The sequence below is a fragment of the Hydra vulgaris genome, chromosome 03 (assembly GCF_038396675.1).
Source record: "Hydra vulgaris chromosome 03, alternate assembly HydraT2T_AEP".
NCBI classification, from domain to species: domain Eukaryota; kingdom Metazoa; phylum Cnidaria; class Hydrozoa; order Anthoathecata; family Hydridae; genus Hydra; species Hydra vulgaris.
Window position 1 is genome coordinate 23,126,282 of NC_088922.1, and position 23,719 is coordinate 23,150,000.

The window sequence follows — 23,719 nt, forward strand, 5'->3', positions numbered from 1 at the left end:
AGAAGAATAATTGCACATCTTATTTTTCTGCTCATTAAAATCATTTTAAAAACTGCTAATGTTAATTAGTTAACAGTAATGTCGTTAACTCTTGTTAAACTGAATACTTAATATTAAGAAGGCAATCGTTTTATGCTGATGTTAATTAGCAATTAACAATAAAGTTGTTAATTGCTAATTAACATCAGCAGCTAATATAAAAAGCTGCTGATGTTAATTAACAATTAAAAAAAGCTAATATAAAAACTACTAATTGTTACATAAACAAGATTTTCATTATATATATATATATATATATATATATATATATATATATATATATATATATATATATATATATATATATATATATATATATATATATATATATATATATATATATATATATATATATATATATATATATATATATATATATATATATATGAAGACCACACAGGTAAAACCACAGATGTCACATTTTTCTCATTTTGAGAAAAATGAAATTTTGTATTTAGAGACATCAGATATCAGTTCATTGATAATCTATTCATTCCAAAATACTTTTTTATGACATAGTCTAAACACAATATATAAATGCAGTCTTTTTGCTAACTACAAATAATATTTGTTCACAGTGTCCATTTAAAGTCAAGACACTCAATTTGGACATCTGTGATTTTTCCGTTGTAAATTCAGCAGCTTGTAAACTACATTAACTTGTAACCTTTTAGAGCACTTATTTTGTTAAAAGTAGATAGTAGTAGATAATACAAATCAAATAACTCGTCAAATTTTTACAAACTTTATAAAAAGTAGCAACAAATTGTTTCCAAAACCCCATTTATCTACCATATTGTCTGTAATCCATCACTTTGCATTAAAATTCTATAACCCAGACAAACACCCCGTTGTGAAAAAATCCTTAATAAAAATAAATGTTATTTTTATTTTCAACAAAATATTTCTAAAAATATATAGATATACGTTTTCTAAATAGTTATTATTTTTTACATTCTCTTACACTGAGTCAAAGATTTGCTCTGGTTCTGATTCCTGGACAAGTAGGTTATCAACTGGCAACTGATCATAGAAAGACTTATTTTGTTCACTTACAAATTTTTTTAGCTTCAATAAGTCTTTGAATTTTTTGCAAGAAAGTGGCAAAGGAGCTATGTATGCTTGTTTTGGCTTATCAGGCACTTCAAAGACATGTTTAGATCGGGTCAATATTCTCCCTCTCATTGAACCAGAACATGATCTAGACCTTTGGGATGTAACACGCATAGAACTAAATATACCACTCCAGTTTTCCCTATACATAATTAAGTTAGAATTAGCCTTTGATATTTCAACTTCTCTGAGTCAACGTGTCTTAAATAGACAAACAACTAAAAAGCTTGACTTTAAAAACTCTGTAAACTTCAGAAACTTTTCTTGTGTCATGTTTATAATAATGTTGAATGACTCTGGTTTTTTGCGAGATGCCTGGAAAACACTCCTCCAATCTTCTGGGGTTTCTACTGGAAACTTTTGATTAATAATAGCCATATCTCTGTCACATTCCATGTAGGAATGACCTCTAATAGGATATGAAACTGTTATGCTGTCAAATCTTTCTATTTTATGAACTAGATGATAAAATAAATGCTAAACTGTCCAGTTTTTATTTTGTCCTGCACAGGAATCGCAAAACAATTTGATATGCTTTATATTTTCAGGCAAATGACAATCCAAGCCTTTGTTGTCTACGCTTTCATCATAGCAATAAAAATATACTTTTTGAGTAGAAAGTATGTGAATGTTGAAAGAGTAAAATTTCAATTTATCTATAATTAATTCATTTATTTCAATTTGCAGCAATAATTTAAGAGAAAATAAATACAAAGATTTAAAAGAAAAGAAAAACAAGATGAAAAACAAACTGCAGTTGAAAAAATATATATTATTATTAAAATGACGTACTAAATATTTTTATAAAAATAATAAAAAGATAAGCACTTTATCTTTTATGAAAAAAGATTTTTTACCACCAGTAAAATGAAAGTAATCTAAATAAGTGAAACAAAAAAATGAATTGATTTACGCCATATTTAATATTAACAACAACGCCAATTAAAATAGCATATTGTAAACAAAACTATTTTGAATGCATTTTTAAAACCTTAATATTAAATGAAATTTGAGTATATGCATTTTCCAAACTATATCCTAATTGTATTTGTCAAACTTGTTTTTCAAATCAGATTTTTTTTCAACTAATCAATCATAACCGGCAATTCATTCAGTCTGTTGAAGATTGGAGCTGAATTATTTTTATTTATAATTCATTTTGTGAATAAGTATATGCAAGTTGTCAGTAGGCATTTGGGGATGTATTTTCTATAAAGATGCTTGATCCATAAAAATATATGAAGGCTCAATGAATCAGTTTACATACAAAGACACCCTGGAAACATGCTTAAAACCGTAAATATCAAAATTCTAAATTCCAAGAGTATCAAAAAACGTTTACAATCCAAAAAAATATTGACATGGTGTGTCTAATAACCTGGGTTGAGTCTAGCTGAAAACATTTGGGCTTGGATGGAACTTAAAATATGCAACGTTAAAATCACAAGCAAACCACACTTAAAGAAAGTTCTTGAAAGCACTTGGAACTCAATTCCAAAAGAACTATGCTTGAAATTGATAGAGTCGATGCCGAGGCATGTAAATATATGTTTTAAAGCGATTTTGCGAAGCGAAGGTGGCAATTTTAAGTATTAAAAATTATTGTTTTTCACCTAATTTCATACAAAATTAATTGTCACTTTTTTTTCTTCTTGTATTTTGTTTAATCAACTTTTTATTATTTTTTAATTACATATTTAGTTTTTTTTTAATTTTAATTAATTGGCAATTTCGCTAATAAACAAAGCAACAACAAAAATTAATTTTGTCTGTCATAGTTTTTTTTTAAATTGCTCACGAAAAATATTTATTTGATCAAATTTTTACTTGCCCAAACTTTTTTGTACTACTGCAGTTACTAAATATTACTTAACTATTTTAATGATAACTTTAACAGATTAATTTATACAAATTTATAAGTGTAAGCATATATAGAGGATAAAGATTAAGATATATTCTAAATAATCTATTAATATAATAATAAAAATAGTTTTTGATTGCTTTAAAGTGTACAATTTTGGATTTTATTAAAAAAATACTGAGGATTATAAAGAAATTGCTAACTTTCCTAACAAGTTTTGAATTATTGCATGCTGAATGTAACATATATGACATTATATGGATATATATGTAATATATATGTATATCATATTTAAGTATAAGATTTATTTCATTTTTTTAACAAATCTACTAGATAACATGACATGATGACATGACAGATTTGTTAAAAAAGTATAGGGGCAACAACTGATCTTTATGACTTTTTTATACGGGTCCTACCTTATGACCCCACCCTGTAAAGACATCCTATTTATGATCACAAGTTACAGACCAGGTCATTCTAGGTGTAAATGCTTGACTGTATAGTCAGGATAACCCTTTTTACCATCTACAATAAACAAAGACTTAAAAAACATTACTTTAAAGATTATCATTCGTAATTACTTGAAAAGTTGACTTGTCTAAAAAACAGATAAAGAGCAATACTTATTTAAACTAAGACATACTTTATATGATATAAACATATATGCAACAATTGCCTGAATAAAAATATTTTCAACATATATCTTTTTTAAATCATCTTGGACTAATGACTCTAAGTAAGTTTTGGATTATTAGCTGGATAAAAAAAACATTGATACTTTGAGTGATATGTAAATAATACTTTAAGTTTTCGGTAAATGGTTTAGTCTTAAACAATAATAACACTTTTTTGGTTTCTAGTCTGTTGTTTTTCTTTAGGATTGCAAATTTATGCACTAGTGTGCTAAAGATTAGCTAGATGAATAACATTGTCGTTTTCTTTATGAAACACCATCCACTAAAAATAATTATCAAACTACAAAACCTGTAATAATGTGGCATATGGTAGGTCAGAAAATATTTACCAGATGAAACATTAGACATAACTATGTCAAAGATACAATTTAACTTCTAAAAGTTCCACTATTAAGATCTGATATAACACACATAGTGCTAAAACATTTACATAAAATAAAGTTGACTAAATTTCTTTATTTAACTTAAAATCTTAATTTAACTTAAAAAAAAATGTTTTAAACTTTTAAGGAAATCCTGGGTTCTACTTTGAAAAAAAACACATCACTAGAATCCTATTCACTTATTTTTCCAGTAAATATTTGAAATAGATTAAAAAAAAAAATTATAAGAAATAAAATACAAAAAAACTAAATATTGAACTAACAAAAACTTAAAAAACAAACTTTATAATTTTTTGCACCATATCATGAATCTGCTCTTCCTTTAAAGGTAAATCTCTAAACAATGTATAATACTTATTTGTCAATATTAACAGTATATAGTATATATACTAGTAATAGTTATATTAATAATGTAATATACTAAACTATATACTTTGTTTTGTAACAACAAAAAAAAGATTTTGAAAAAATACCTTAAGACTTTAACAATAAATAAAACAGCATCAGATTTCCAACTAAATAACAAATAATTTAAAAGAGAAAAATTACTAACAAATAAAAAAATTACTAAGAAATAAAAAAACTAACAAATTCAATAAAAATTTATCTGTTAACTTGTGCGAACAGAGTATAGTAGTGTCTGTCATACTTGTGCCAACAACTGTAATTGTGTACTTAAGCTATAACTTTTTTTAGTGTTTTTTTAATTTTATTTTATTTAAAAACAATTTTTTTTTTGTTATATATATAACAAAAAAAAAATTTTTTTTTTTTTAATATATAATACCAAAATTCGAAGAAAAGGCTTTTTTTTTAATTTATTGAAAATAAATTTACAATAATTTTAAGCATTTAGTTTATTCTATTATAAAATAATTATTTTATTACTATCTTTATATTATAACATTAAAGCTATGCTGTCCATATATGTATTAGGAATGTAGGAATTATAGACCTTATAAAAACAATTTAATTTTTAAAACTATATACAATTTAGAATAGCTAACTAAAAGTATCAGATGCAGGGTGCATTTTTTTTTCTTTTTCTTTTGCTTACACAACCATTAACTAATACTAAAAATATAACTGTAAAAAAAATATATACATACTTTCTGATATTACAAAAAAAGTATAATAAATCTTAAACACCTTGGGATTGATTCAATAAGGTGTTTGAATCATATCTGTCAGTCTTTCAACTAATTAGATTCAACCAATAAGTTAGTTTTACTCACAAAATGCTTACAAAAGTTTTTTTGAGCAATTTACATTTGGATTTGTTGATTGTCCATCCATCTCCATATACTTTCAATTAGATTTAAGTTGGGTGATTGTGTTGGCCAAGGCTTGAGTCCAATATTATTTTCAAAAAAACTATCACTGATTAAATGCCATGTATGAAATGTAGAAGTATCTTGTTAAAATATCAATACTTTGCTTTGCACCTGTGAATAAATCACACCTAGGGACAAACTTATTCAATCTTCCTCGATAGACTTTATGACAACTAACGCTTAAGATATAATGTCCACTTATGATATAAATTCACTGCCTAGTCGTTACATTTTTAAATACAACATTTTTTCATAAAATATTTTTCTGTATTTTTTGTCAAACTATCCTCTTTTTTTTTCTGTTAACAATTTTAAAATTTATTGTCGTTGAAGATAATCATTTTCATCATATAACAATTTAAACATAATTTATGTAAAAAATTAAAAAAAAATTAGAATATAACAAATTTAACCTAGCATAACAACTTGCTTACAGTCATACTATTTACTGCTATGTTGGGAAACTTACTGTTGATTTGTGCACTTTAAGGCAAAACTTCTGCTTGTGGGTTTTGCCTGCTGAGCAGATTTAGCATGAATGTATAATGTGGTAAAAATTTTCTTGAATGTTCAAAATAGTGTTTATAAATGACGCTCTAAGTTAGTGTGTTACTTTTTATAGTTGTACAAAGATAAAACTCAAAAATAATTAAGAACTCAACTGAACTTATAAATAATCAAATTTCATGATTGTTTATTTTGTGCATGTCAATGACTTCTTCTTTAGTTTTAAATACTACAGCTTTGGATTTTGGGTAATAAATTGACACTAGTAATCTAACTCTATTAACCCAACACTAGTAACTTAACACTTGTAAGCTAACATTAGCTAAAAGCTAGAACTAATTGGTTATTGTGCCATAAAGGTACAAAATATTTTTTTTATTGATGAACAATTAAACTTTATTTTCAAAAAATGATAGGACATAACTGTTTAATTTATTTCATTGCCACCTCATTCATTAATCTCAGACATTTTTTATTTATTTGTTATATTAAACTTTTAACTGTTAAATTAAACAATAAACAAAACAAAAAGTAGTCACCATACCATTTATTTATCTGGTTTTTTCATTTCTCAAAACGTTAAAAAAAAACACACACATTTAAACTTTTTGCATATAATCTATATGGATAAATGTATATTATATAATATATAATGTATATGGATTCTGTATATTTATAATACAAACTTTACTTTGAATCACATAGCTTGTTGAGTATCATTTTAAGATATTCATTTGGTTCCACATTGCCTAAAAATATATTTGATATAATTATGTAACTTATTTTAATTATTCAGTTTAACTTGAATTAAAAAAAAAATTAAATCACTAAACAGTATGCTAAAATATCAAAAGTTCTTTCTTCAAAAGTTCAGAATATATTAAAAGTTCTTTCTTCAAAAGTTCAGAATATATCAAAAGTTCTTTCTTCAAAAGTTCAGAATATATCAAAAGTACTTTCTTCAAAAGTTCAGAATATACTAAAAGTTCTTTCTTCAAAAATTAGAAATAAAAAACATCTACATATTGTCATATTATACATTTAATCATGTTTTTTCTTTGTTTATTTATCTTCTTTTCCCCTAACCTGTCGTTTTTAAAAATCTATTCTGTATGAAATGTGGAATAGGCACTCCATACACTTGATCCCTCCATGAAGAGTAGATATTCCATAGAAAAAATTTGATTCAAGTGGATTACTTTTCTCATAGCCAGCATTAACCTTATTCATTTCACTTAGAATTAGTCCACAAACAGTACAACACAGATTTGAATCAGTTACATCACTGAGGGTTGTTGCTAACTTGCCATTTACAATGGTTATTTCTAGCTAGTGATCAATAAAAATTCTTAACTAAAGTGGACTGAAGTTCTTGTTTTTTGATGTGATTCAGCTCCCAAACTAAAACTCATTTGTTCTCTTTAATACATCTAAATCATATAGGTCTGTGGTACTATGTTGATGAAGGCTTCTCATTAATCTATTAAATCTCAGCTGTGGCAACTACAGACAATTGAAATGTTAAAGTATTTGTTAAAGTAACAAAAACAAAAAACTAATTAAAAACAAACCTTTAACTGTTGGAATGACATCAAATGACATTAGATTTGAAACTGCTTTTGTAAACAACTCAAAGATTCTAAATAAGACTAAGCAACTGAGATAAATATTAAAGTAATGTATTAATTTAAAAAAATATCCTACAAAAACTCTCTTGATTCATTACACATTTTTTTCAACAAAAAAAAAAACATTCTAGCTTCAGCCTGAAGTTTTTTAAAATTAGAGCCATTTAAGCTTCAAACATTTCTTTACTATTTTTTTAGTGAAACCGTATATATACATATACATATATATATATATATATATATATATATATATATATATATATATATATATATATATATATATATATATATATATATATATATATATATATATATATATACGCACACAAGTTTTGTAACAACACCCTGAAATAGGCTGCTGTCTGGGGCTTCAGTACATGCAACTATCTGAAATGCTGATCTATCTACTATAGCGTATGTAAATTAGCATTTGCTTACTATTTGTGCTTATATTTATAGCATATGGCTTTTTCAGAAAATAAAGAATAATGAAAGAAAAGATTGCTGCTCCTTTCCAAATCTGTCAGTCAAAGTAGCAGCACTCTTATGGCAGCAAGTTATAAGATGATCTATGTATGTACTGAAGCCCCCGGCAGCAGACTATTTTAGTGTGGCGTCACAGTGCTATCTAAATAGACATTTACAGTCGTATATACAATTATAAATGTATATGTATGATTTTTTTTTTCTTTTTTAAATGATCAAATTAAAAAGTTATTTTTACAATGTTTTGCTCAATTTTTAAATTAACAAGTTTTATTCTTTTAAAATATTTAAAATGGCTTTAAAAAAAACCAATGAACCAACTTACAAAAACATTATTTTAAATTTTTGCCAAGTATTAGAAAACTTTATAAAATTTATATAAAATCAAATAAGATAAACCTTTTATTAACAGTAAAATGCAAATTAAAGTTATTGTAGTCTTAAAAATCAAATTGTTTAAAGGTTATTATTTAATAATCATGATTTATGAAAAAAAAATTTATAAAATATCAAAAAAATATGACCTTAAGAATAATATTTTTATGCTTAAATTTGCTGTATAAATTATGAGTATGCAAATATATACACTTATCAGTGAAGTAAGCATAATTATGCCATAACAAGTATGTCTCAAAATATGTATAATATAATTCAATTGACAAGTATTTTACTTGAGTTTTTCATTATAAAAAATTAAAATCATTTGTTATTAATTAGTATGAGGCTGTGGTTTTATAAAGCTTGTGTTTGTATAAAACTGTATTTTCACTTTTATAACACTTGTGTATTTATAATAGTGCGGTTTCATAAAAACTGTGCTTATATAAAACTATGCCCCTATAAAATTTTTCTTAAGAAACACATATTAAAATAAAAAACTCCCTATAAAAGATTTTATAAGCTGTTTCTTTATGAAGATAATTCATAATTAAGAAAAAAATACAACATTAAGATTTAAATTATATAAAAAAACAAGCTTAAATCAAGTAAAAAAACATTAGACTTAAAAATAGTAAACTTATTTAAAAAAAAAAGTAAACTTATTTATATCAAATTAAAGTCAAATTAATTGTAAAGTATTTTTAAGACTTAATGCATTGTCTGAAAGTCAAAGTTATTGAAAAGTGCAATAATGACATATTATGTTGATTTTGAAAGTTCTAATTTTTTTTTTTTTTAAATTAAGTTATCCAAATTTAATAGACTTAAACTAATTTATAAATAAAAATTTTTTAAAATCAGTAAAATTTTTTAAAAACTCACAGCTCATTTTCAACATTTTGTATAATTTCTGACAAAAAATAATCTGCCAGCTCAACCAAATATTTTGAAGGAATTGCATCAAGCTGAATGAAAATTAATTTTAAAAAATTCAACTTTTATCATCATCATCATCATCATCATCATCATCATCATCATCATCATCATCATCATCATCATCATCATCATCATCATCATCATCATCATCATCATCATCATCATCATCATCATCATCATAATCATCATCATCATCATCATCATCATCATCATCATCATCATCATCATCATCATCATCATCACCATCATCATTACCCAGCCAACCAATATATGTTGGTACCGTATAGGATTTGACTGGTAATCTGGAATGAGATACATAGGTTTTTTTTTGGTGGGATCTATCTGGGAACCATAGGGGAATCGATAAATAAAAACTGAGTAACAAAATAATATCAGAGAAAAATTTCTTTAAATAAAAATGTTTGTTTGTGTATTGATGTTACTTTTTTATTAATGAATTATGCATAATTATAGCTATTCCTTTATTTGACGTTTTTATTTGCTAAGATTACAAAACATAATATACAAAATATAAAACTGGTAAATAAAACAGAAAGAAAACTAATATAAAAACAAGAGAGACAAAAAAAGGAAAGAAAAGAAAATAAAGCGCTAATAAATAAAGATAATATTAATAATAGCAATAATAATAATAAAAATAATAATATGAATAAATTAACATTACAAATAATAACTATAATATGATAATTTTAATAAAAATTAGTCTCTTGTAAAAGTTTGAAATCAGTTTAGTATTTTTTAGGTAAATCCATAATTTATTGAAAATGACATACACAATGCTAAGATTTAATTTATGTTATATACATATATGTGTATGTATATAACAAATTAAATCTTAGCTTTATGTTATTTATATAACAGAAGTTAAAATAATGTTAAAAACAATTATAGTAAAATTTATAACTATGACAGAAATAATAAAAATAAACGTAACAATTGCAAAATTATGAAAATAACCATAAAACTATTACTACAATGGGATCACTATCATTATAAATAATATTAATATAAATCTAAAACAAAGATAAATTAATGATAATAATAATAGTAATCAAGTTAAAAAAGAAATGGTTTTATCAATACAGTAATGTAAAAAAACAATAATAATAAAAGATAAAATTAAAATTCATTAGATATATACTCAAATAAAATTTCTCAATTTGGTTTCGATTGAGAAGAAGAATGTTGGTTATGAAAGGGTGTTTAGTTAAACCTTTTTTTTTTAATAAATGGTATTAATTGGTTCCAGTGAGAAACACATTGATGTCTTATAGAGAGCTTGCCATATTTAAATTGAATACTGAAATACTGAAAAATTTGCAAAAATTTTCAGTATTTCAGTATTTAATTGCATATGGAAGTGCATTGTAAACTGTTTATACAATTTAACAAGAAACTACCTTTTTGCCCCCAACAGTGCAACAATAACTTAAATGGAAGGAGTACAAGGAATAGTAAATTGATATTAGAATATGTTAGGGGAACATAGCGTTGTATTAATGACAATACACTATTAGCACATGAGAGTTTTTTAATCAATTGAATTAGTTGATTGTACCATGATACCACTTTTGACATCACTTGCGAGATTATGTTTCATTAAAATGGTTTGAGAGAGTGGATGTTAGTAATATCCAGTAAATGATAACAAATCACACATTCACACATCAGTAAAGTGCCAGTGAACACCATTTAAAAATGCCAACACTATTTTTAAAAATAACGGCCACAATACAAAGACGAATTGGCCAACCTTCATGGCAAGAGTGTTGGGATTAGCTAGTTAATTTATTTATATTTATATTATATTGCATATAGATTATTTTCTTCACTTATTGTAAATATACACGATCTTTTTTTTTTAACAATTTATATTTTTATACAAATTTATTACCTGTGGACACATTATTCAAGATTATTTTTGTATTTTAAAATAAAGATGTTAGTAAAATCTGCTCTCGTCATTCGAAAGCCACAGTAAACCTTCTACAAACCCATTTCAAACAGCAAATCCAGAAATGATCATCAGTTGCAACAGTGAGTTTCATTATTTGCGTATATACCAAGATTTATTTATATATAATTAATATAATGTTCTAAATATTTAGCATAGTAATTTATTTAGTTGTAAAAGTTATAATTGAACTTTTCATAAATTAATTTTCATTAAAAAATTTTTATGAAAAACTCCAAACCACAGAAAGTGTGGAGTGTGCATGTTACACTGTAAAAGAAAATGTATATGTGTTAAATTTTCAAAATATATGAGTAAAGTATATCTTCAAAGTATATGCGTTAAATCTTCAAAATGATTACTGCATTTTTAGTAGCACGTGTTAAAAAAAAATTATCAAGGGTTTGTTAAAAAAATAAAAAAATGACATGCTGATAACCAGAAAAAATATATACAGCTTGTATTACCATTTTGATTGAGCTTGTATTACCATTTTGATTGAGCTTGTATTACCATTTTGATTAGCAATAAACATTTTAATGGCTTCAATATAAGAATAGTGAAAAATTTTCACCTCCTATTGCTTTAACTGCTGAAAGGGCAAAATCAGTGTCAACGAGTTCTACTAATATGAGCCATTTCTTGAATGGGCTATATACAAATGTTTTAAAAATTCTTTAAAAAAAGGTTAGTTTCTTAAACCTCATGGTAACAGTTAAAGATCTGTAATAAAATTACAAATATTTAACCATGTTATTGCACAGTTAAACTCTCTTATAAATTCTTTATTAAACCACCAATTTAAGTTAAACTGCTCACCTGCAAACAGTATTTAATTTTATAATAACTTTGGGTAGCAATATTAAGAAGATTTAAAAAAGTACATACATCACTATTGCATTCTATTAAAAAAAAAGTACTAGTGATTGAAGAGGTAATAGTTGATTCGCCAGAAGATATAAAGTTGCCACTGACATCTACAGCAGAAGTTGAAACATTGGATGAAAAGTTGCTTTGAGTAAAGAAAAAAAATGTGTGTAAGTTTAAAATGATTTACAAATTTAACTCAATATTTATAAATACAAAACTCAAGTTTTGTATAGAGTAATTACGTAAAATAAATTGGGATTAAGATTGGATGCCATAGTATCATTATAAAAGGTATTATGGATGGGTTGAACTCCGATGGTGGTGTAATTATAGCTTTTAAAATAAACTAATTCTGTTTCCTGATTTCTGGCCAATAAAAATTCTCAACTTATAGTAGTCACACCACTTATTTACTACAAGATATTAAATTATTATTTCTAATAAGCTTTACTTAACTTGTGTCTTATAATTTGTATATTTAATGTTATTAAAAACTTTTTTGGTTAAAATGTTGCCATGTTTGAGTGAGGGTGAATTGTTTAAAAGATGATAAAACATGACTTTGCATGATCCAGATTGACAAATATGTTTTTTCATTGTATGTCATTTGTTTTACGCAAAACATATATCAGACATAGGTGGTGAAGACTTTTGATATGTAATTACGAAATCTAGAATAAAGGCTCCCAGTTCACAAAAAAAATATTGCTCCTAGGACACAAAAAAAAAACATTTTTACAACGTCTTCAGGATGAATAGTTTTTTGTTTACTATTTTTTTTATAATTACAGAAAAAATTTCACCAAAATCTATAGTATTTCATGTAAAAATCACTTATTTTATAAAGACTTCCAAATATCTGAAATGCATAATCAATCATTTTAATGTACACATTTATACCTACATCGATTTGTAAATTTATTTTACATTCATTTGTAAATTGTACATGTTCACAAACAATGAAAAGTATAAAGTTCTATAATTATTAATTTATTTTTACATTTTATATTTTATGTTTACCTACAGGTCCACTGTACAAATGAGTTGTGTATAAATACAAATATTAAAAGACATATTATAGATAAACCCAGTGTGACAAATTAGAACAAAAATAAATTAGATGCTTACAGGATTCTTATGGACAAACTTGGGAAATACCAGACAGCCTATATGGGAACCATAAAAGAGAAAAAATGAGAAACATATGGGACCTTTATGGGAACCCAGAGGACAACCCTTATGGTTCCCATATGGAGCCCTTAGACAACTTCCACTGGAAAGAGGTCTTGTTGGAAAACCCTTATGGGTAACACACCCAAGCCCGTATGGGTCTCATACAGGACCCACGCACACTGGTTGGCTGGGCATTACCATCATCATTATCATCATTATCATCATCATCATCATCATTGCCATCATCATTGTCAACATGATCATTATAACCATTGTCATCACAATTGCCATCATCATTATCATTATCATCATTGTCATCATCATTGCCATGATCATTGTCAACATCATCATCATCACCATCGTCATCATGATTGCCATCATCATCATCATCAACATCATCATCATCATCGTCGTCATCATATTTGCCATGATCATTATCATCATCATCATTGCCATCATCATTGCCATCATCATCATCATCATCATCATCATCATCATCATCATCATCATCATCATCATCATCATCATCATCATCATCATCATCATCATCATCATCATCATCATCATCATCATCATCATCATCAACATCATCATCATCACTAACATCACTATCACCTTATAAAAATTATAAAGCTCATAAAAGAAATAATTTTTACAACCACCTACCTGCATCAATAAACAGGCCATAACTTCAGCCAAAAACTTAAATAAAATGACAAACAACAATTTTAATACGAAATTACAATATTATTATATAACTTAAACAAAAAACTTTTTACACTTATAAAATTTGACTAAGGGTCATTCCATGCCAAGTGGTGCAAAGGTCCCTTATGGACCATCTCAGATTTTATTGAAATTTTGTGATTTTGTACATATATATGTTAAAAGCATGTTTTGAAAATTTTAGATCAATATCTAATATGGTTCTTGAGAAAACGCTATTTAAGTAGTGGGCTATTTTGCATAAAATTTCACTCTACAAGAAAAAAGGGTTTTTTCATCATTTTTAACAGCCAATAACTTTTGAACAAGTTAGTTTTATACTTCAATTATTATAAGATAGCAAGTGTGCTGTGGATACTTTGAGAAAAGAAAAAAATATTATTTCTGGCATCTTAACTTTTTCCATAATGGCGGGCTAAAGTTGATTTTTTTGTTTTAAGAATAAGTTTTTTTGTGATTTTAAAGACCTTAATCTTAAAAACTAGTTACAAAGTTAATACAAATCAAAATGCCTGCTGATCTACATGTGGTGGATAAACATTTTTAAAAAAATCAGTTGATTAAAGAGCTGCATTCAAAAGTTATAGGTCTCCAAAATGAGTCAGATCGAGATTTTCGTAAAATTGATCTGTGATGCAAAGCATCTGTTACCTAAGATGGCACTTTTTTTTTTTTATAAAATTTTTTATACGCATCAATTAAAGACTGTTAATTAATAAAAACCAAAAAAATTAATGGGCGCTTATTTATAACCCCCAAAAGGTAGTCTCTAAAAGTCAGGTAAATTTTCCATAAAAAATTATTACTTTTTAAAAGTTTAGTTATTGTTTCATTTAATTCTATATTACTAGTATGTCAATCTAAAAAGTACTAATAAAACCAAATAAATTGTTGTATTTTAGAACTAATTAATAATAAGTAATATGCCTGAGCTTTCTACTTGCTGTATTGGTAAAGCATTAAATGAACAGTGCTATCTATCTAATAAAAGTAAACGCTACCAAGAACTGTCTAAACTAAACCAAGAGCTTATTTCTTTGAGAAGCAAAATAAATCCCATAGATTTTATTTGTAGCTATCACGAGAAAGTTTACTTGTCGAGGTATGAGAATGAACATCGCAGGTATTGTTGTAATCCGTTGAACAAGCACGCAAAAAATGTGAAAAGTAAGTTTCAATATTTAATATCTTAATTTAATAAAAATACCTTAATAACACTAAATAAATATAAAAAAAAATATTTAATAATTATTTCCGTTATTTTTTAGATTCTCTTAGAGTTATCAGTCTTTCATATGCCAAAGATTTTGGTTTAATACCTGGTCAAAAAATTTGCACTAGTTGCAGAAAAGTTCTGAATTGCAAACATAATACAAAAGAAAATGAACTCCAAGAAAAAGAAATTTATGTTGACAACCATACATTAAAAGAAGATCTTAATTCAAGTATTGCAAGTTTTGGATGCTCACCTCTAAAACTTGTTTCAAAAAAAGATAGAGTTGCATATGGAAAGCGTAAAATTGATAGCGTAAGAGCTCATACACAAAAGGCTGTTGCCAATGTGCTAGGTTTAGAAATAGCTGCACTTTGTGGAATTGAATCACCCTCAAAAAAATGTTTGAAAAAAACAAACACAGATTTAGACAATATTATGACTCAAATCAAGTCAAAATTTGAAAAAACATTGTCAAATTCTGAAAAAATCACACTTCTTACACTCACTCCAGACAGTTGGTCAATAGAGAAAACTCAGAAGTTTTTTTTTACTTCAAAAAGATCTGTAGTACAAGCCAGAAAATTAAGTAAAAAAAGTGGAATACTATCAAAACCTTCTCCAAAATCGGGTAGAAAACTAAGAGAAGATGTAATTACAGAGGTTGTTCATTTCTACGAATGCGATGAATATTCAAGGGTTTGTCCAGGAAAAAAAGAGTTTGTTTCAGTTAAAGTAGATAGTAAAAAGCAACATATCCAAAAGCGCCTTCTACTAGTCAATATGAAAGAGCTACATATTGAGTTTAAAAAGAAATATAATTATCTTAAAGTTGGATTTTCAAAATTTTGTGAGCTAAGGCCCAAGTGGTGCATTCCTGTGGGTGGTGCTTCTGGCCTGCATGCAGTTTGTGTTTGCCAGTACCATCAAAATGTAAAGCTCCTTGTACAGAAAATTCCTGGAATTTCTGATTACAAAATCTTATTAAAATTAATGGTTTGTAGCATTGAAAATAGAGATTGTATGCTGCATAGCTGCGATAAATGTCCTGCTAAAAAGGTTTTGTTAGACTACATTGACACTTAGAAAAAGAAATTAGTGAAGTTAACTTTTATCAATGGCAAAAATCAAATTACCAATGTACTTTAGTACCACCAACTCTACCTTTAGATGAATTTATTGAAATGGTTTATGAACAGTTAGATAGTTTACGAGTGCATCATTTTATATTAAAAAGTCAAGCCACCTACTACCAACATTTGAAAACTAATTTAAAAGAAAATCAAGCTTTGGTTCTTCTTGACTTTGCAGAAAACTATAGTTTTCTAATACAGGATGCAGTGCAAGGTTTTCACTGGAATAACAGCCAAGCAACTGTGCACCCCTTTGTTGCGTATTTTATAAAAGATGGAAAACTTGATAGTCAAAGTTATTGTGTTATATCAGATCATCTGAAACATGGAACAGATGCTGTTCATTGCTTTATCGGTAATGTTATTGATAAACTTAAACAATTACAAACATTTGAACACATTATCTATTTTAGTGATGGAGCTGCATCACAATATAAAAATTACAAAAATCTTATCAACTTATGCTACCATAAACACGATTTTGACATGACTGCAGAGTGGCACTTTTTTGCAACATCGCATGGTAAAAGCCCTTGTGATGGTGTTGGTGGAACAGTGAAACGTCTTGTTACACGAGCCAGTCTACAATCACTAAACGATCCTATTGACACACCAAGCAAAATGTACAGCTGGTGTGTTCAACACGTCAAAGGAATATCTTTTTTTTTTGTTGACAAAGTTTCAATAGAAACACATACTACAAACTTCAATTTGGAGGAGAGATATCGTTCTTGTTCGACAATACCTGGGACACGAAACCACCACAGTTTTATCCCAATGTCACTTACCTCAATAAAAATAAGAAGAGTCTCATTTGATATTATTTGCACTAATGTGGATTTTTCTACTTGCAGAATTTATATTAATAAAATTTCCAGTTACTCACCAGGAGAATATGTGGCCTGCATTTACGATGCTCAATGGTATTTAGGAAATATTCTTAGTATTTCAGAAGAGCATCAAGATCTTAATATGAAATTCATGAAAAAGTCTTTATGTAACAAGTTTACGTGGCCATGCAGAGATGATCTTTGTTGGGTACCTCTAATGCATATTTTATGCAAAGTGCAATCTCTTAAAGTCCAGTCAAACATTGGAAGATTTTATAGTATTGACTTAAAAGAAATCAATGAGATTATTTTATTATTTGAGAAATTTAACTTTTTGTAAATTTTATTATTTTTGTTTATTTTCTTAAAAACATTTTGTTTGTTTTTCATTAAAAAAATTATTGTATTATAAAGAGGGGAGGGGACAGAGGGGAGGGGACTTTATCTATTGGGATTTAAAAGTTCTTTATCTAAAGGGATTAAAAGACTTTAAGCATTGATATTTTTTAATTCATATTTCATAATAAATAACATTATATAATTCAATGCATTTATTTATTATGTCAATTTCAGAATTTTATGGAAAATTTACCTGACTTTTAGAGACTACCTTTTGGGGGTTATAAATAAGCGCCCATTAATTTTTTTGGTTTTTATTAATTAACAGTCTTTAATTGATGCGTATAAAAAATTTTATAAAAAAAAAAAAGTGCCATCTTAGGTAACAGATGCTTTGCATCACAGATCAATTTTACGAAAATCTCGATCTGACTCATTTTGGAGACCTATAACTTTTGAATGCAGCTCTTTAATCAACTGATTTTTTTAAAAATGTTTATCCACCACATGTAGATCAGCAGGCATTTTGATTTGTATTAACTTTGTAACTAGTTTTTAAGATTAAGGTCTTTAAAATCACAAAAAAACTTATTCTTAAAACAAAAAAATCAACTTTAGCCCGCCATTATGGAAAAAGTTAAGATGCCAGAAATAATATTTTTTTCTTTTCTCAAAGTATCCACAGCACACTTGCTATCTTATAATAATTGAAGTATAAAACTAACTTGTTCAAAAGTTATTGGCTGTTAAAAATGATGAAAAAACCCTTTTTTCTTGTAGAGTGAAATTTTATGCAAAATAGCCCACTACTTAAATAGCGTTTTCTCAAGAACCATATTAGATATTGATCTAAAATTTTCAAAACATGCTTTTAACATATATATGTACAAAATCACAAAATTTCAATAAAATCTGAGATGGTCCATGAGGGACCTCATTAAAATTTGCACCACTTGGCATGGAATGACCCCAAAGCAAATAAAACAAAGAGAAACTGTTGCTTTACAAAATAATATTTATTGATATTGTCCAAGTATCAATAATTTATGTTTATTGATACACAAAACATGAGTGTTTGAGACCATCTGTTTTATAAAACAGTTTCTGTATTATATAATTATATTTTATTATTTTATGTATTTTAGTATTATACTTATTACTTTATATCTCTTAATTAAATTTATATTTTAGCATTTAACAAATATGTTTTATAACATATATTACTGTTGACTGTGATTTAAATATAAGCTTTTTCTCGTTAAAATAAATCAGTGTTTATTCTGAACACCTGTTCATTTTTCTTTGTTTTTATTACTTATCCTACTTTGAAAAAAATGTTTTAATAGAAATGTTTAATATTTCTCTGTGGGCTTTTATTATTCAGTCTAGTCCAAACACCGCAGATTACCTGTATAAAATATAACAAAATTATTTATCTATCTCTGCTTGATAGAACTTTTGGCTGGTGAGCAATCTTATTATATGCCCACATTTTTTCATGGAACATACGTATGCACAATATTAAAACACCCTTATGCATAAATAGTCTCAAACATCTTGTAGCAAACTTTTTTGAACTGTAAATGTTTTTAATCTCTTCCTTTATATTTTCTGCATATACAATACTACTTTTGCCTGTTTAATATGCTTTTGTTATATTAGCTGTGTAGCCCTTTTTTTGTCTTTATTTTATTTATTTTTGCGTGTATTTATGCTACCTGTTGCCTTTTTTTGAATTATTTCTTTTTTTAATTTTATTTATATATTTATTTTTTTATTTATTTTTGTGTGTACTTACGCAACATAACTATGGTTACATACATAGTTACTAATTCATCATAGGTAATTTGTATGTATGGTTGAGCTAGTTAAATATAGTTCAAGGACCAATTTTTTACACTGGTATCCAGTAATACTTGATTCTATGGTACTGGTACATTAAATACTTTAACGATCATTGGTATGTGTGTGTGTATATATATATGTATGTATGTATGTATGTATGTATATATAGTGACCCAGCTTGATATTTGACCGGGGTCGGGGCCGGGTTTGATAAAATACAGCCAGGGCCGGGTTTGTGACCGGGGTTGAATAAACATTTATACATCCTAAAGCATATTTTTTTAATTCAAAATCCAAGTTATATTTTGTATATATGTGCATATAAACATTATTATGATCAAGATGATAGATGATGAAAGGGTATTGTATGCCAGCATCTAAATAAATAGCAAACGTATATGTTTAAAACTCTAGAAAACACTTTGATCTCTCCAACTATCCTACAGTTAGTCTCCACTCTGTTGTTAGTTTCTTTATATAAAGGTTTTTAGGTTATAAAACTATTTCTTTCTAACTGCAGTAGTTAAGTTAATCTTGAAGGTCTACCCTCTTCTTTATTTCAAGTAACTTTAGGGGGACCACAAGGTTCTATCTTTGCTCCTGTATTGTTTCTAATATACAATAACAATCTTTATGAAATCTAAAGTGACTCTATTTGCTGACAACTTAACTTAATATTCTTCTCTTGACAAAAAGTCTTCACTTTTTGATTGCATAGAACAGCACCCCAATTTTTAATCTCTCTTCTGTAACAGCCTAAGGCTTGCAGTGGCTTGTGTCTGGATTTAAAGTTCGCAATTTTTGTTATACATCAAAACTCATTTACTGCAAAAAAAATATTGCAATATTGTTGGCATTCCTATATCGACAAATAACAATCCTTTTACTGTCAGACAAAGTCTAAAAGCACATTGTAAATGTAATTAGACCTGCTTTATCTGCCTGGCTTGAGCCACTCTTCCATTGTTGTAAGGTTGCATTTTTTTCTTTTTTCTACAAATACAATCATAGTCAATGCTCAAACGAGCTACCATCTCTATAACAATAAACCAAAACTCATTTTTGCTTGGCTTTTTATTAAACAAATTGCATCCTTTTGCTGTATCTGTTTCTTCATGCTATAAAAACTTTTATTATTCCAATTTTTCCCCTTGAACATTAAAAAAACTTTACAACTCTTACCCATCTTCATGTTTTTATTTTTTATACAACTTACAACTCTTTAAGTCTTTAGTTATATGTTTCCTAGTATTTTAAATTCTCTATTTTAAAGTAACTCATAACTTAATAGTGGTTGCTTGCAACCTTGTTGAAAGTAAATTAGAGTTTAAAAATATATAAATGTATGCCAGTATTTAATAAATACTAAATGTAAGCATAAAATCATAATATATTAAGTATTGTAAATTTTTTTCTAGCCCCAGCTATCAACCCCTGCTTCATCCTATAAATTTGCCAGGGCTGGGGCTAGGTTTGCAAAAAGTTTCATTTTTAGCCGGGGCCTCTCACTTACTATGTATGTATGTACATATGTATGTTTGTATGTATATATATATATATATATATATATATATATATATATATATATATATATATATATACATGTATGTATGTATGTACAAATGTATGTATGTATAAATGTATGCATGTATGTATTTTTGTATGTATGTATGTGTGTATGTATGCAGCCCTTGGTATTAGGAAAAATGAGGTCAGCAATATTTAATTTTCTAACTATGTAACCTTTTACCATAAAACATAGAAACAAGGTTGGCAATTATTTGCTGACCACAAACACTTCTATGTTGGCAGATAGGTCAGTATTGCCAAATGCCAACCTAACTGCCAACATAGAAGTGTTTGACATATGCTGACATACAAATTTTAAATTCTGAGGGCTGTGTATGTATTTATGTATGTATGTATGTATGTTTGTGTATGTATATGTGAATATGTTAGTTTTTAGGTTGTCATTTTTATACATATATAATTTTTCCCACCCTATGCAGTTTTTTGACATTTTTTGTTGTGGTTAGTAAAATTCGATCTAGGTATCTATGACAAGATTATATATTTTTTAAACTTCGTAAGGTTTTGTTATCTTTCCACCTTTATACTATATTTTGTTGTCTTTCCAACTTTATACAATGTATTTCTATATCTTATCAGCTTGGGTTTATTTATCCAATAAGTTCCAACTTTAGCAGCTTGTTGTGTTTATAGTTTTATTCAACATTTATTACATTGGTGGTGAAGTTGAGAATACTTTAACAATAAAATTAATGTTGACTGTGATTTTATGTAGAAGCTTTTTCTTTTTATATAATAGTAAAGTTATAAATTTGAACAAAGAATTTTAAGCCATAAAGATGAGTCAAAATTTAGTATCATTCTTTAAAATTTCTTTATATCATTAAGACATTAAAATATTGATATAAGGACTTGTACTTAAAAAAAATCAACATTTTTTGGTTCTTAAATCATCTCTATGATACCTTGCAATTTGATACATGCAAACACATTCTAAATAATAAAGTTATGTAAAATTTTAGTAAACATTATCAAACATGATAAAAGTATAAAAAAATCATGCTTGGTTACTATGGTTACTTACGTTGGTTGGGAAACTTTTTTTATTTAGCTGTTTGAATATTTCCTTAGTTATTTTTATTTGCTTTTCGAGTGCATCATCACTTGTTGAAAAATCTAAAAAAATGTTTTATAAATAACACTGCCTATATTTCTCTTTATATTTATTATTTTAATTAGTGAATTCTTTTTGCCTTTGTCACTTCGTCATTCGTTAGGCATTTTTAAGCTAAAAAGATTTTATGATATTTAATAACAATAATTAACTCTTGTTATTAAAAAATTCAAAAGCTACAAATTTAACACTTTAAGTTATGGTCATTTTTTTTTTCTATTTTCTATTTTTATTTCTAAACTCTTTATTTTGATCTTAATTGGATAAAAACTGAATAACAAAAACTTTATTACAAACCAAATCAATATTGGTTAAAATTTCGAAGTAAATACTATGCCTCTGGTAGTTCTAAGATCAACTTTTTTCTCTACATACACAACACTTTTTCAACGTTCATAGGGTTTGAGAAAGTTCTTTTAAAATAATACTTGATTTATCAAGTAATCCTAAATATATTAATTATCCTTAAATATGCTATTTTTTCCAAAATAGTAAATTGTTGTTAATTGGCTAGGTTTTAGGATTAGACCTTTGGTAAATAATTAAAAGTTTGTTTTCATTTAAAAAGCAAGGGTTACAAGTAATTGAAAACTAAACTGTGTTTAGTTTTGTTCAGTTCAAGTTTTATTTTTTTACCTTGTAGTTTTATCAATTTTTTTTAATACATAAAAACAATTACCATTAAATTTTTTTTAGTTTTTATTATTGTGGTTTATATAATTTATTATATAACCACAACAATATATAAGATTTATATATAGGATTTTTGACATTTTTCTATAATTTTTACAAGATAATAAAATTATAATGAATATATCTTAATTTAATCTTTTTCACAAAACTTAATTTATAACAACTATTTTTATGTTAGTATGCATACTGATGAAAAGTGTTTTTAGTTAAAAAATTTTTACAAATAAAACTATTTTTAACCATAAAGCAGTATATAATTGAAGCCAAAAACTAAAATAAACAAAGCAAAATAATACAACTCAATAAATATATTGGGTTAACTGAAACTAAGAATGTTATTAAAATTTGAATTTAGGTAACATGGATTCTAATCATGGATTCCAATCATGGCTTTTAATCATAAATTCCAATTATTCTTTGCCTATTGTATCATCAAGAGTTTTTTTCTTAAAACTAAGTAACAAAAGTATAAATATAAAAAGTTTATTTAAAAAATTTAATTTAAAAAAAAATTAATTCAGAGAATTTTTATTTATTGAATAGTTTTTATCACGCAGAAAAAGTCTTAAAAACCCAAACTATCATTAAAATAGTTAAGAATATTTTTTCGAGCACATTCTGTGAATGTTCTGTAAATGTTTTAGGAAATTGTGTAGACACACTTAAAAATTGACGTTCAAGAAACTTTGACACAACATTCATTTAAGTTTGTGTAATGTTCGCTGCAAATGTTACATACATCAACTCCAGATGACTGTTCCAACTTACTACTCTGATCACCTTACTACTGGTATCATGTAACCCAGTACTATGTGCCCAGTGTTCTTCTGTGCTGTAGGGTTTGCTAAAAAG

The 23,719-nt window shown here is 26.4% G+C and overlaps 2 protein-coding genes across 4 annotated transcripts in view; one reads left to right on the forward strand and one right to left on the reverse strand.

Annotated features, from left to right (window-relative positions):
• The window catches only part of LOC101235941 (Fanconi anemia group I protein), a 152,188-nt gene that overhangs the window by 102,208 nt on the left and 26,261 nt on the right, over positions 1–23,719 (reverse strand). For all 3 annotated transcript variants that reach the window (XM_065792686.1, XM_065792685.1, XM_065792687.1), the window contains 7 exons: positions 22,085–22,176; positions 14,051–14,086; positions 9,313–9,395; positions 7,507–7,574; positions 6,627–6,684; positions 4,568–4,609; positions 4,377–4,430 (listed from right to left, as the gene is read on the reverse strand). In XM_065792686.1, the coding sequence (XP_065648758.1) occupies positions 4,377–4,430; positions 4,568–4,609; positions 6,627–6,684; positions 7,507–7,574; positions 9,313–9,395; positions 14,051–14,086; positions 22,085–22,176 (433 nt within the window). The remainder of the gene's footprint in view (positions 1–4,376; positions 4,431–4,567; positions 4,610–6,626; positions 6,685–7,506; positions 7,575–9,312; positions 9,396–14,050; positions 14,087–22,084; positions 22,177–23,719) is intronic.
• Positions 14,832–16,421, forward strand: LOC136078030 (uncharacterized). Its single transcript, XM_065792684.1, has 2 exons — positions 14,832–15,277; positions 15,379–16,421. Exons 1-2 carry the CDS (start codon positions 15,034–15,036, stop codon positions 16,407–16,409), a joined length of 1,275 nt encoding a protein of 424 aa, XP_065648756.1. The 5' UTR covers positions 14,832–15,033; the 3' UTR covers positions 16,410–16,421.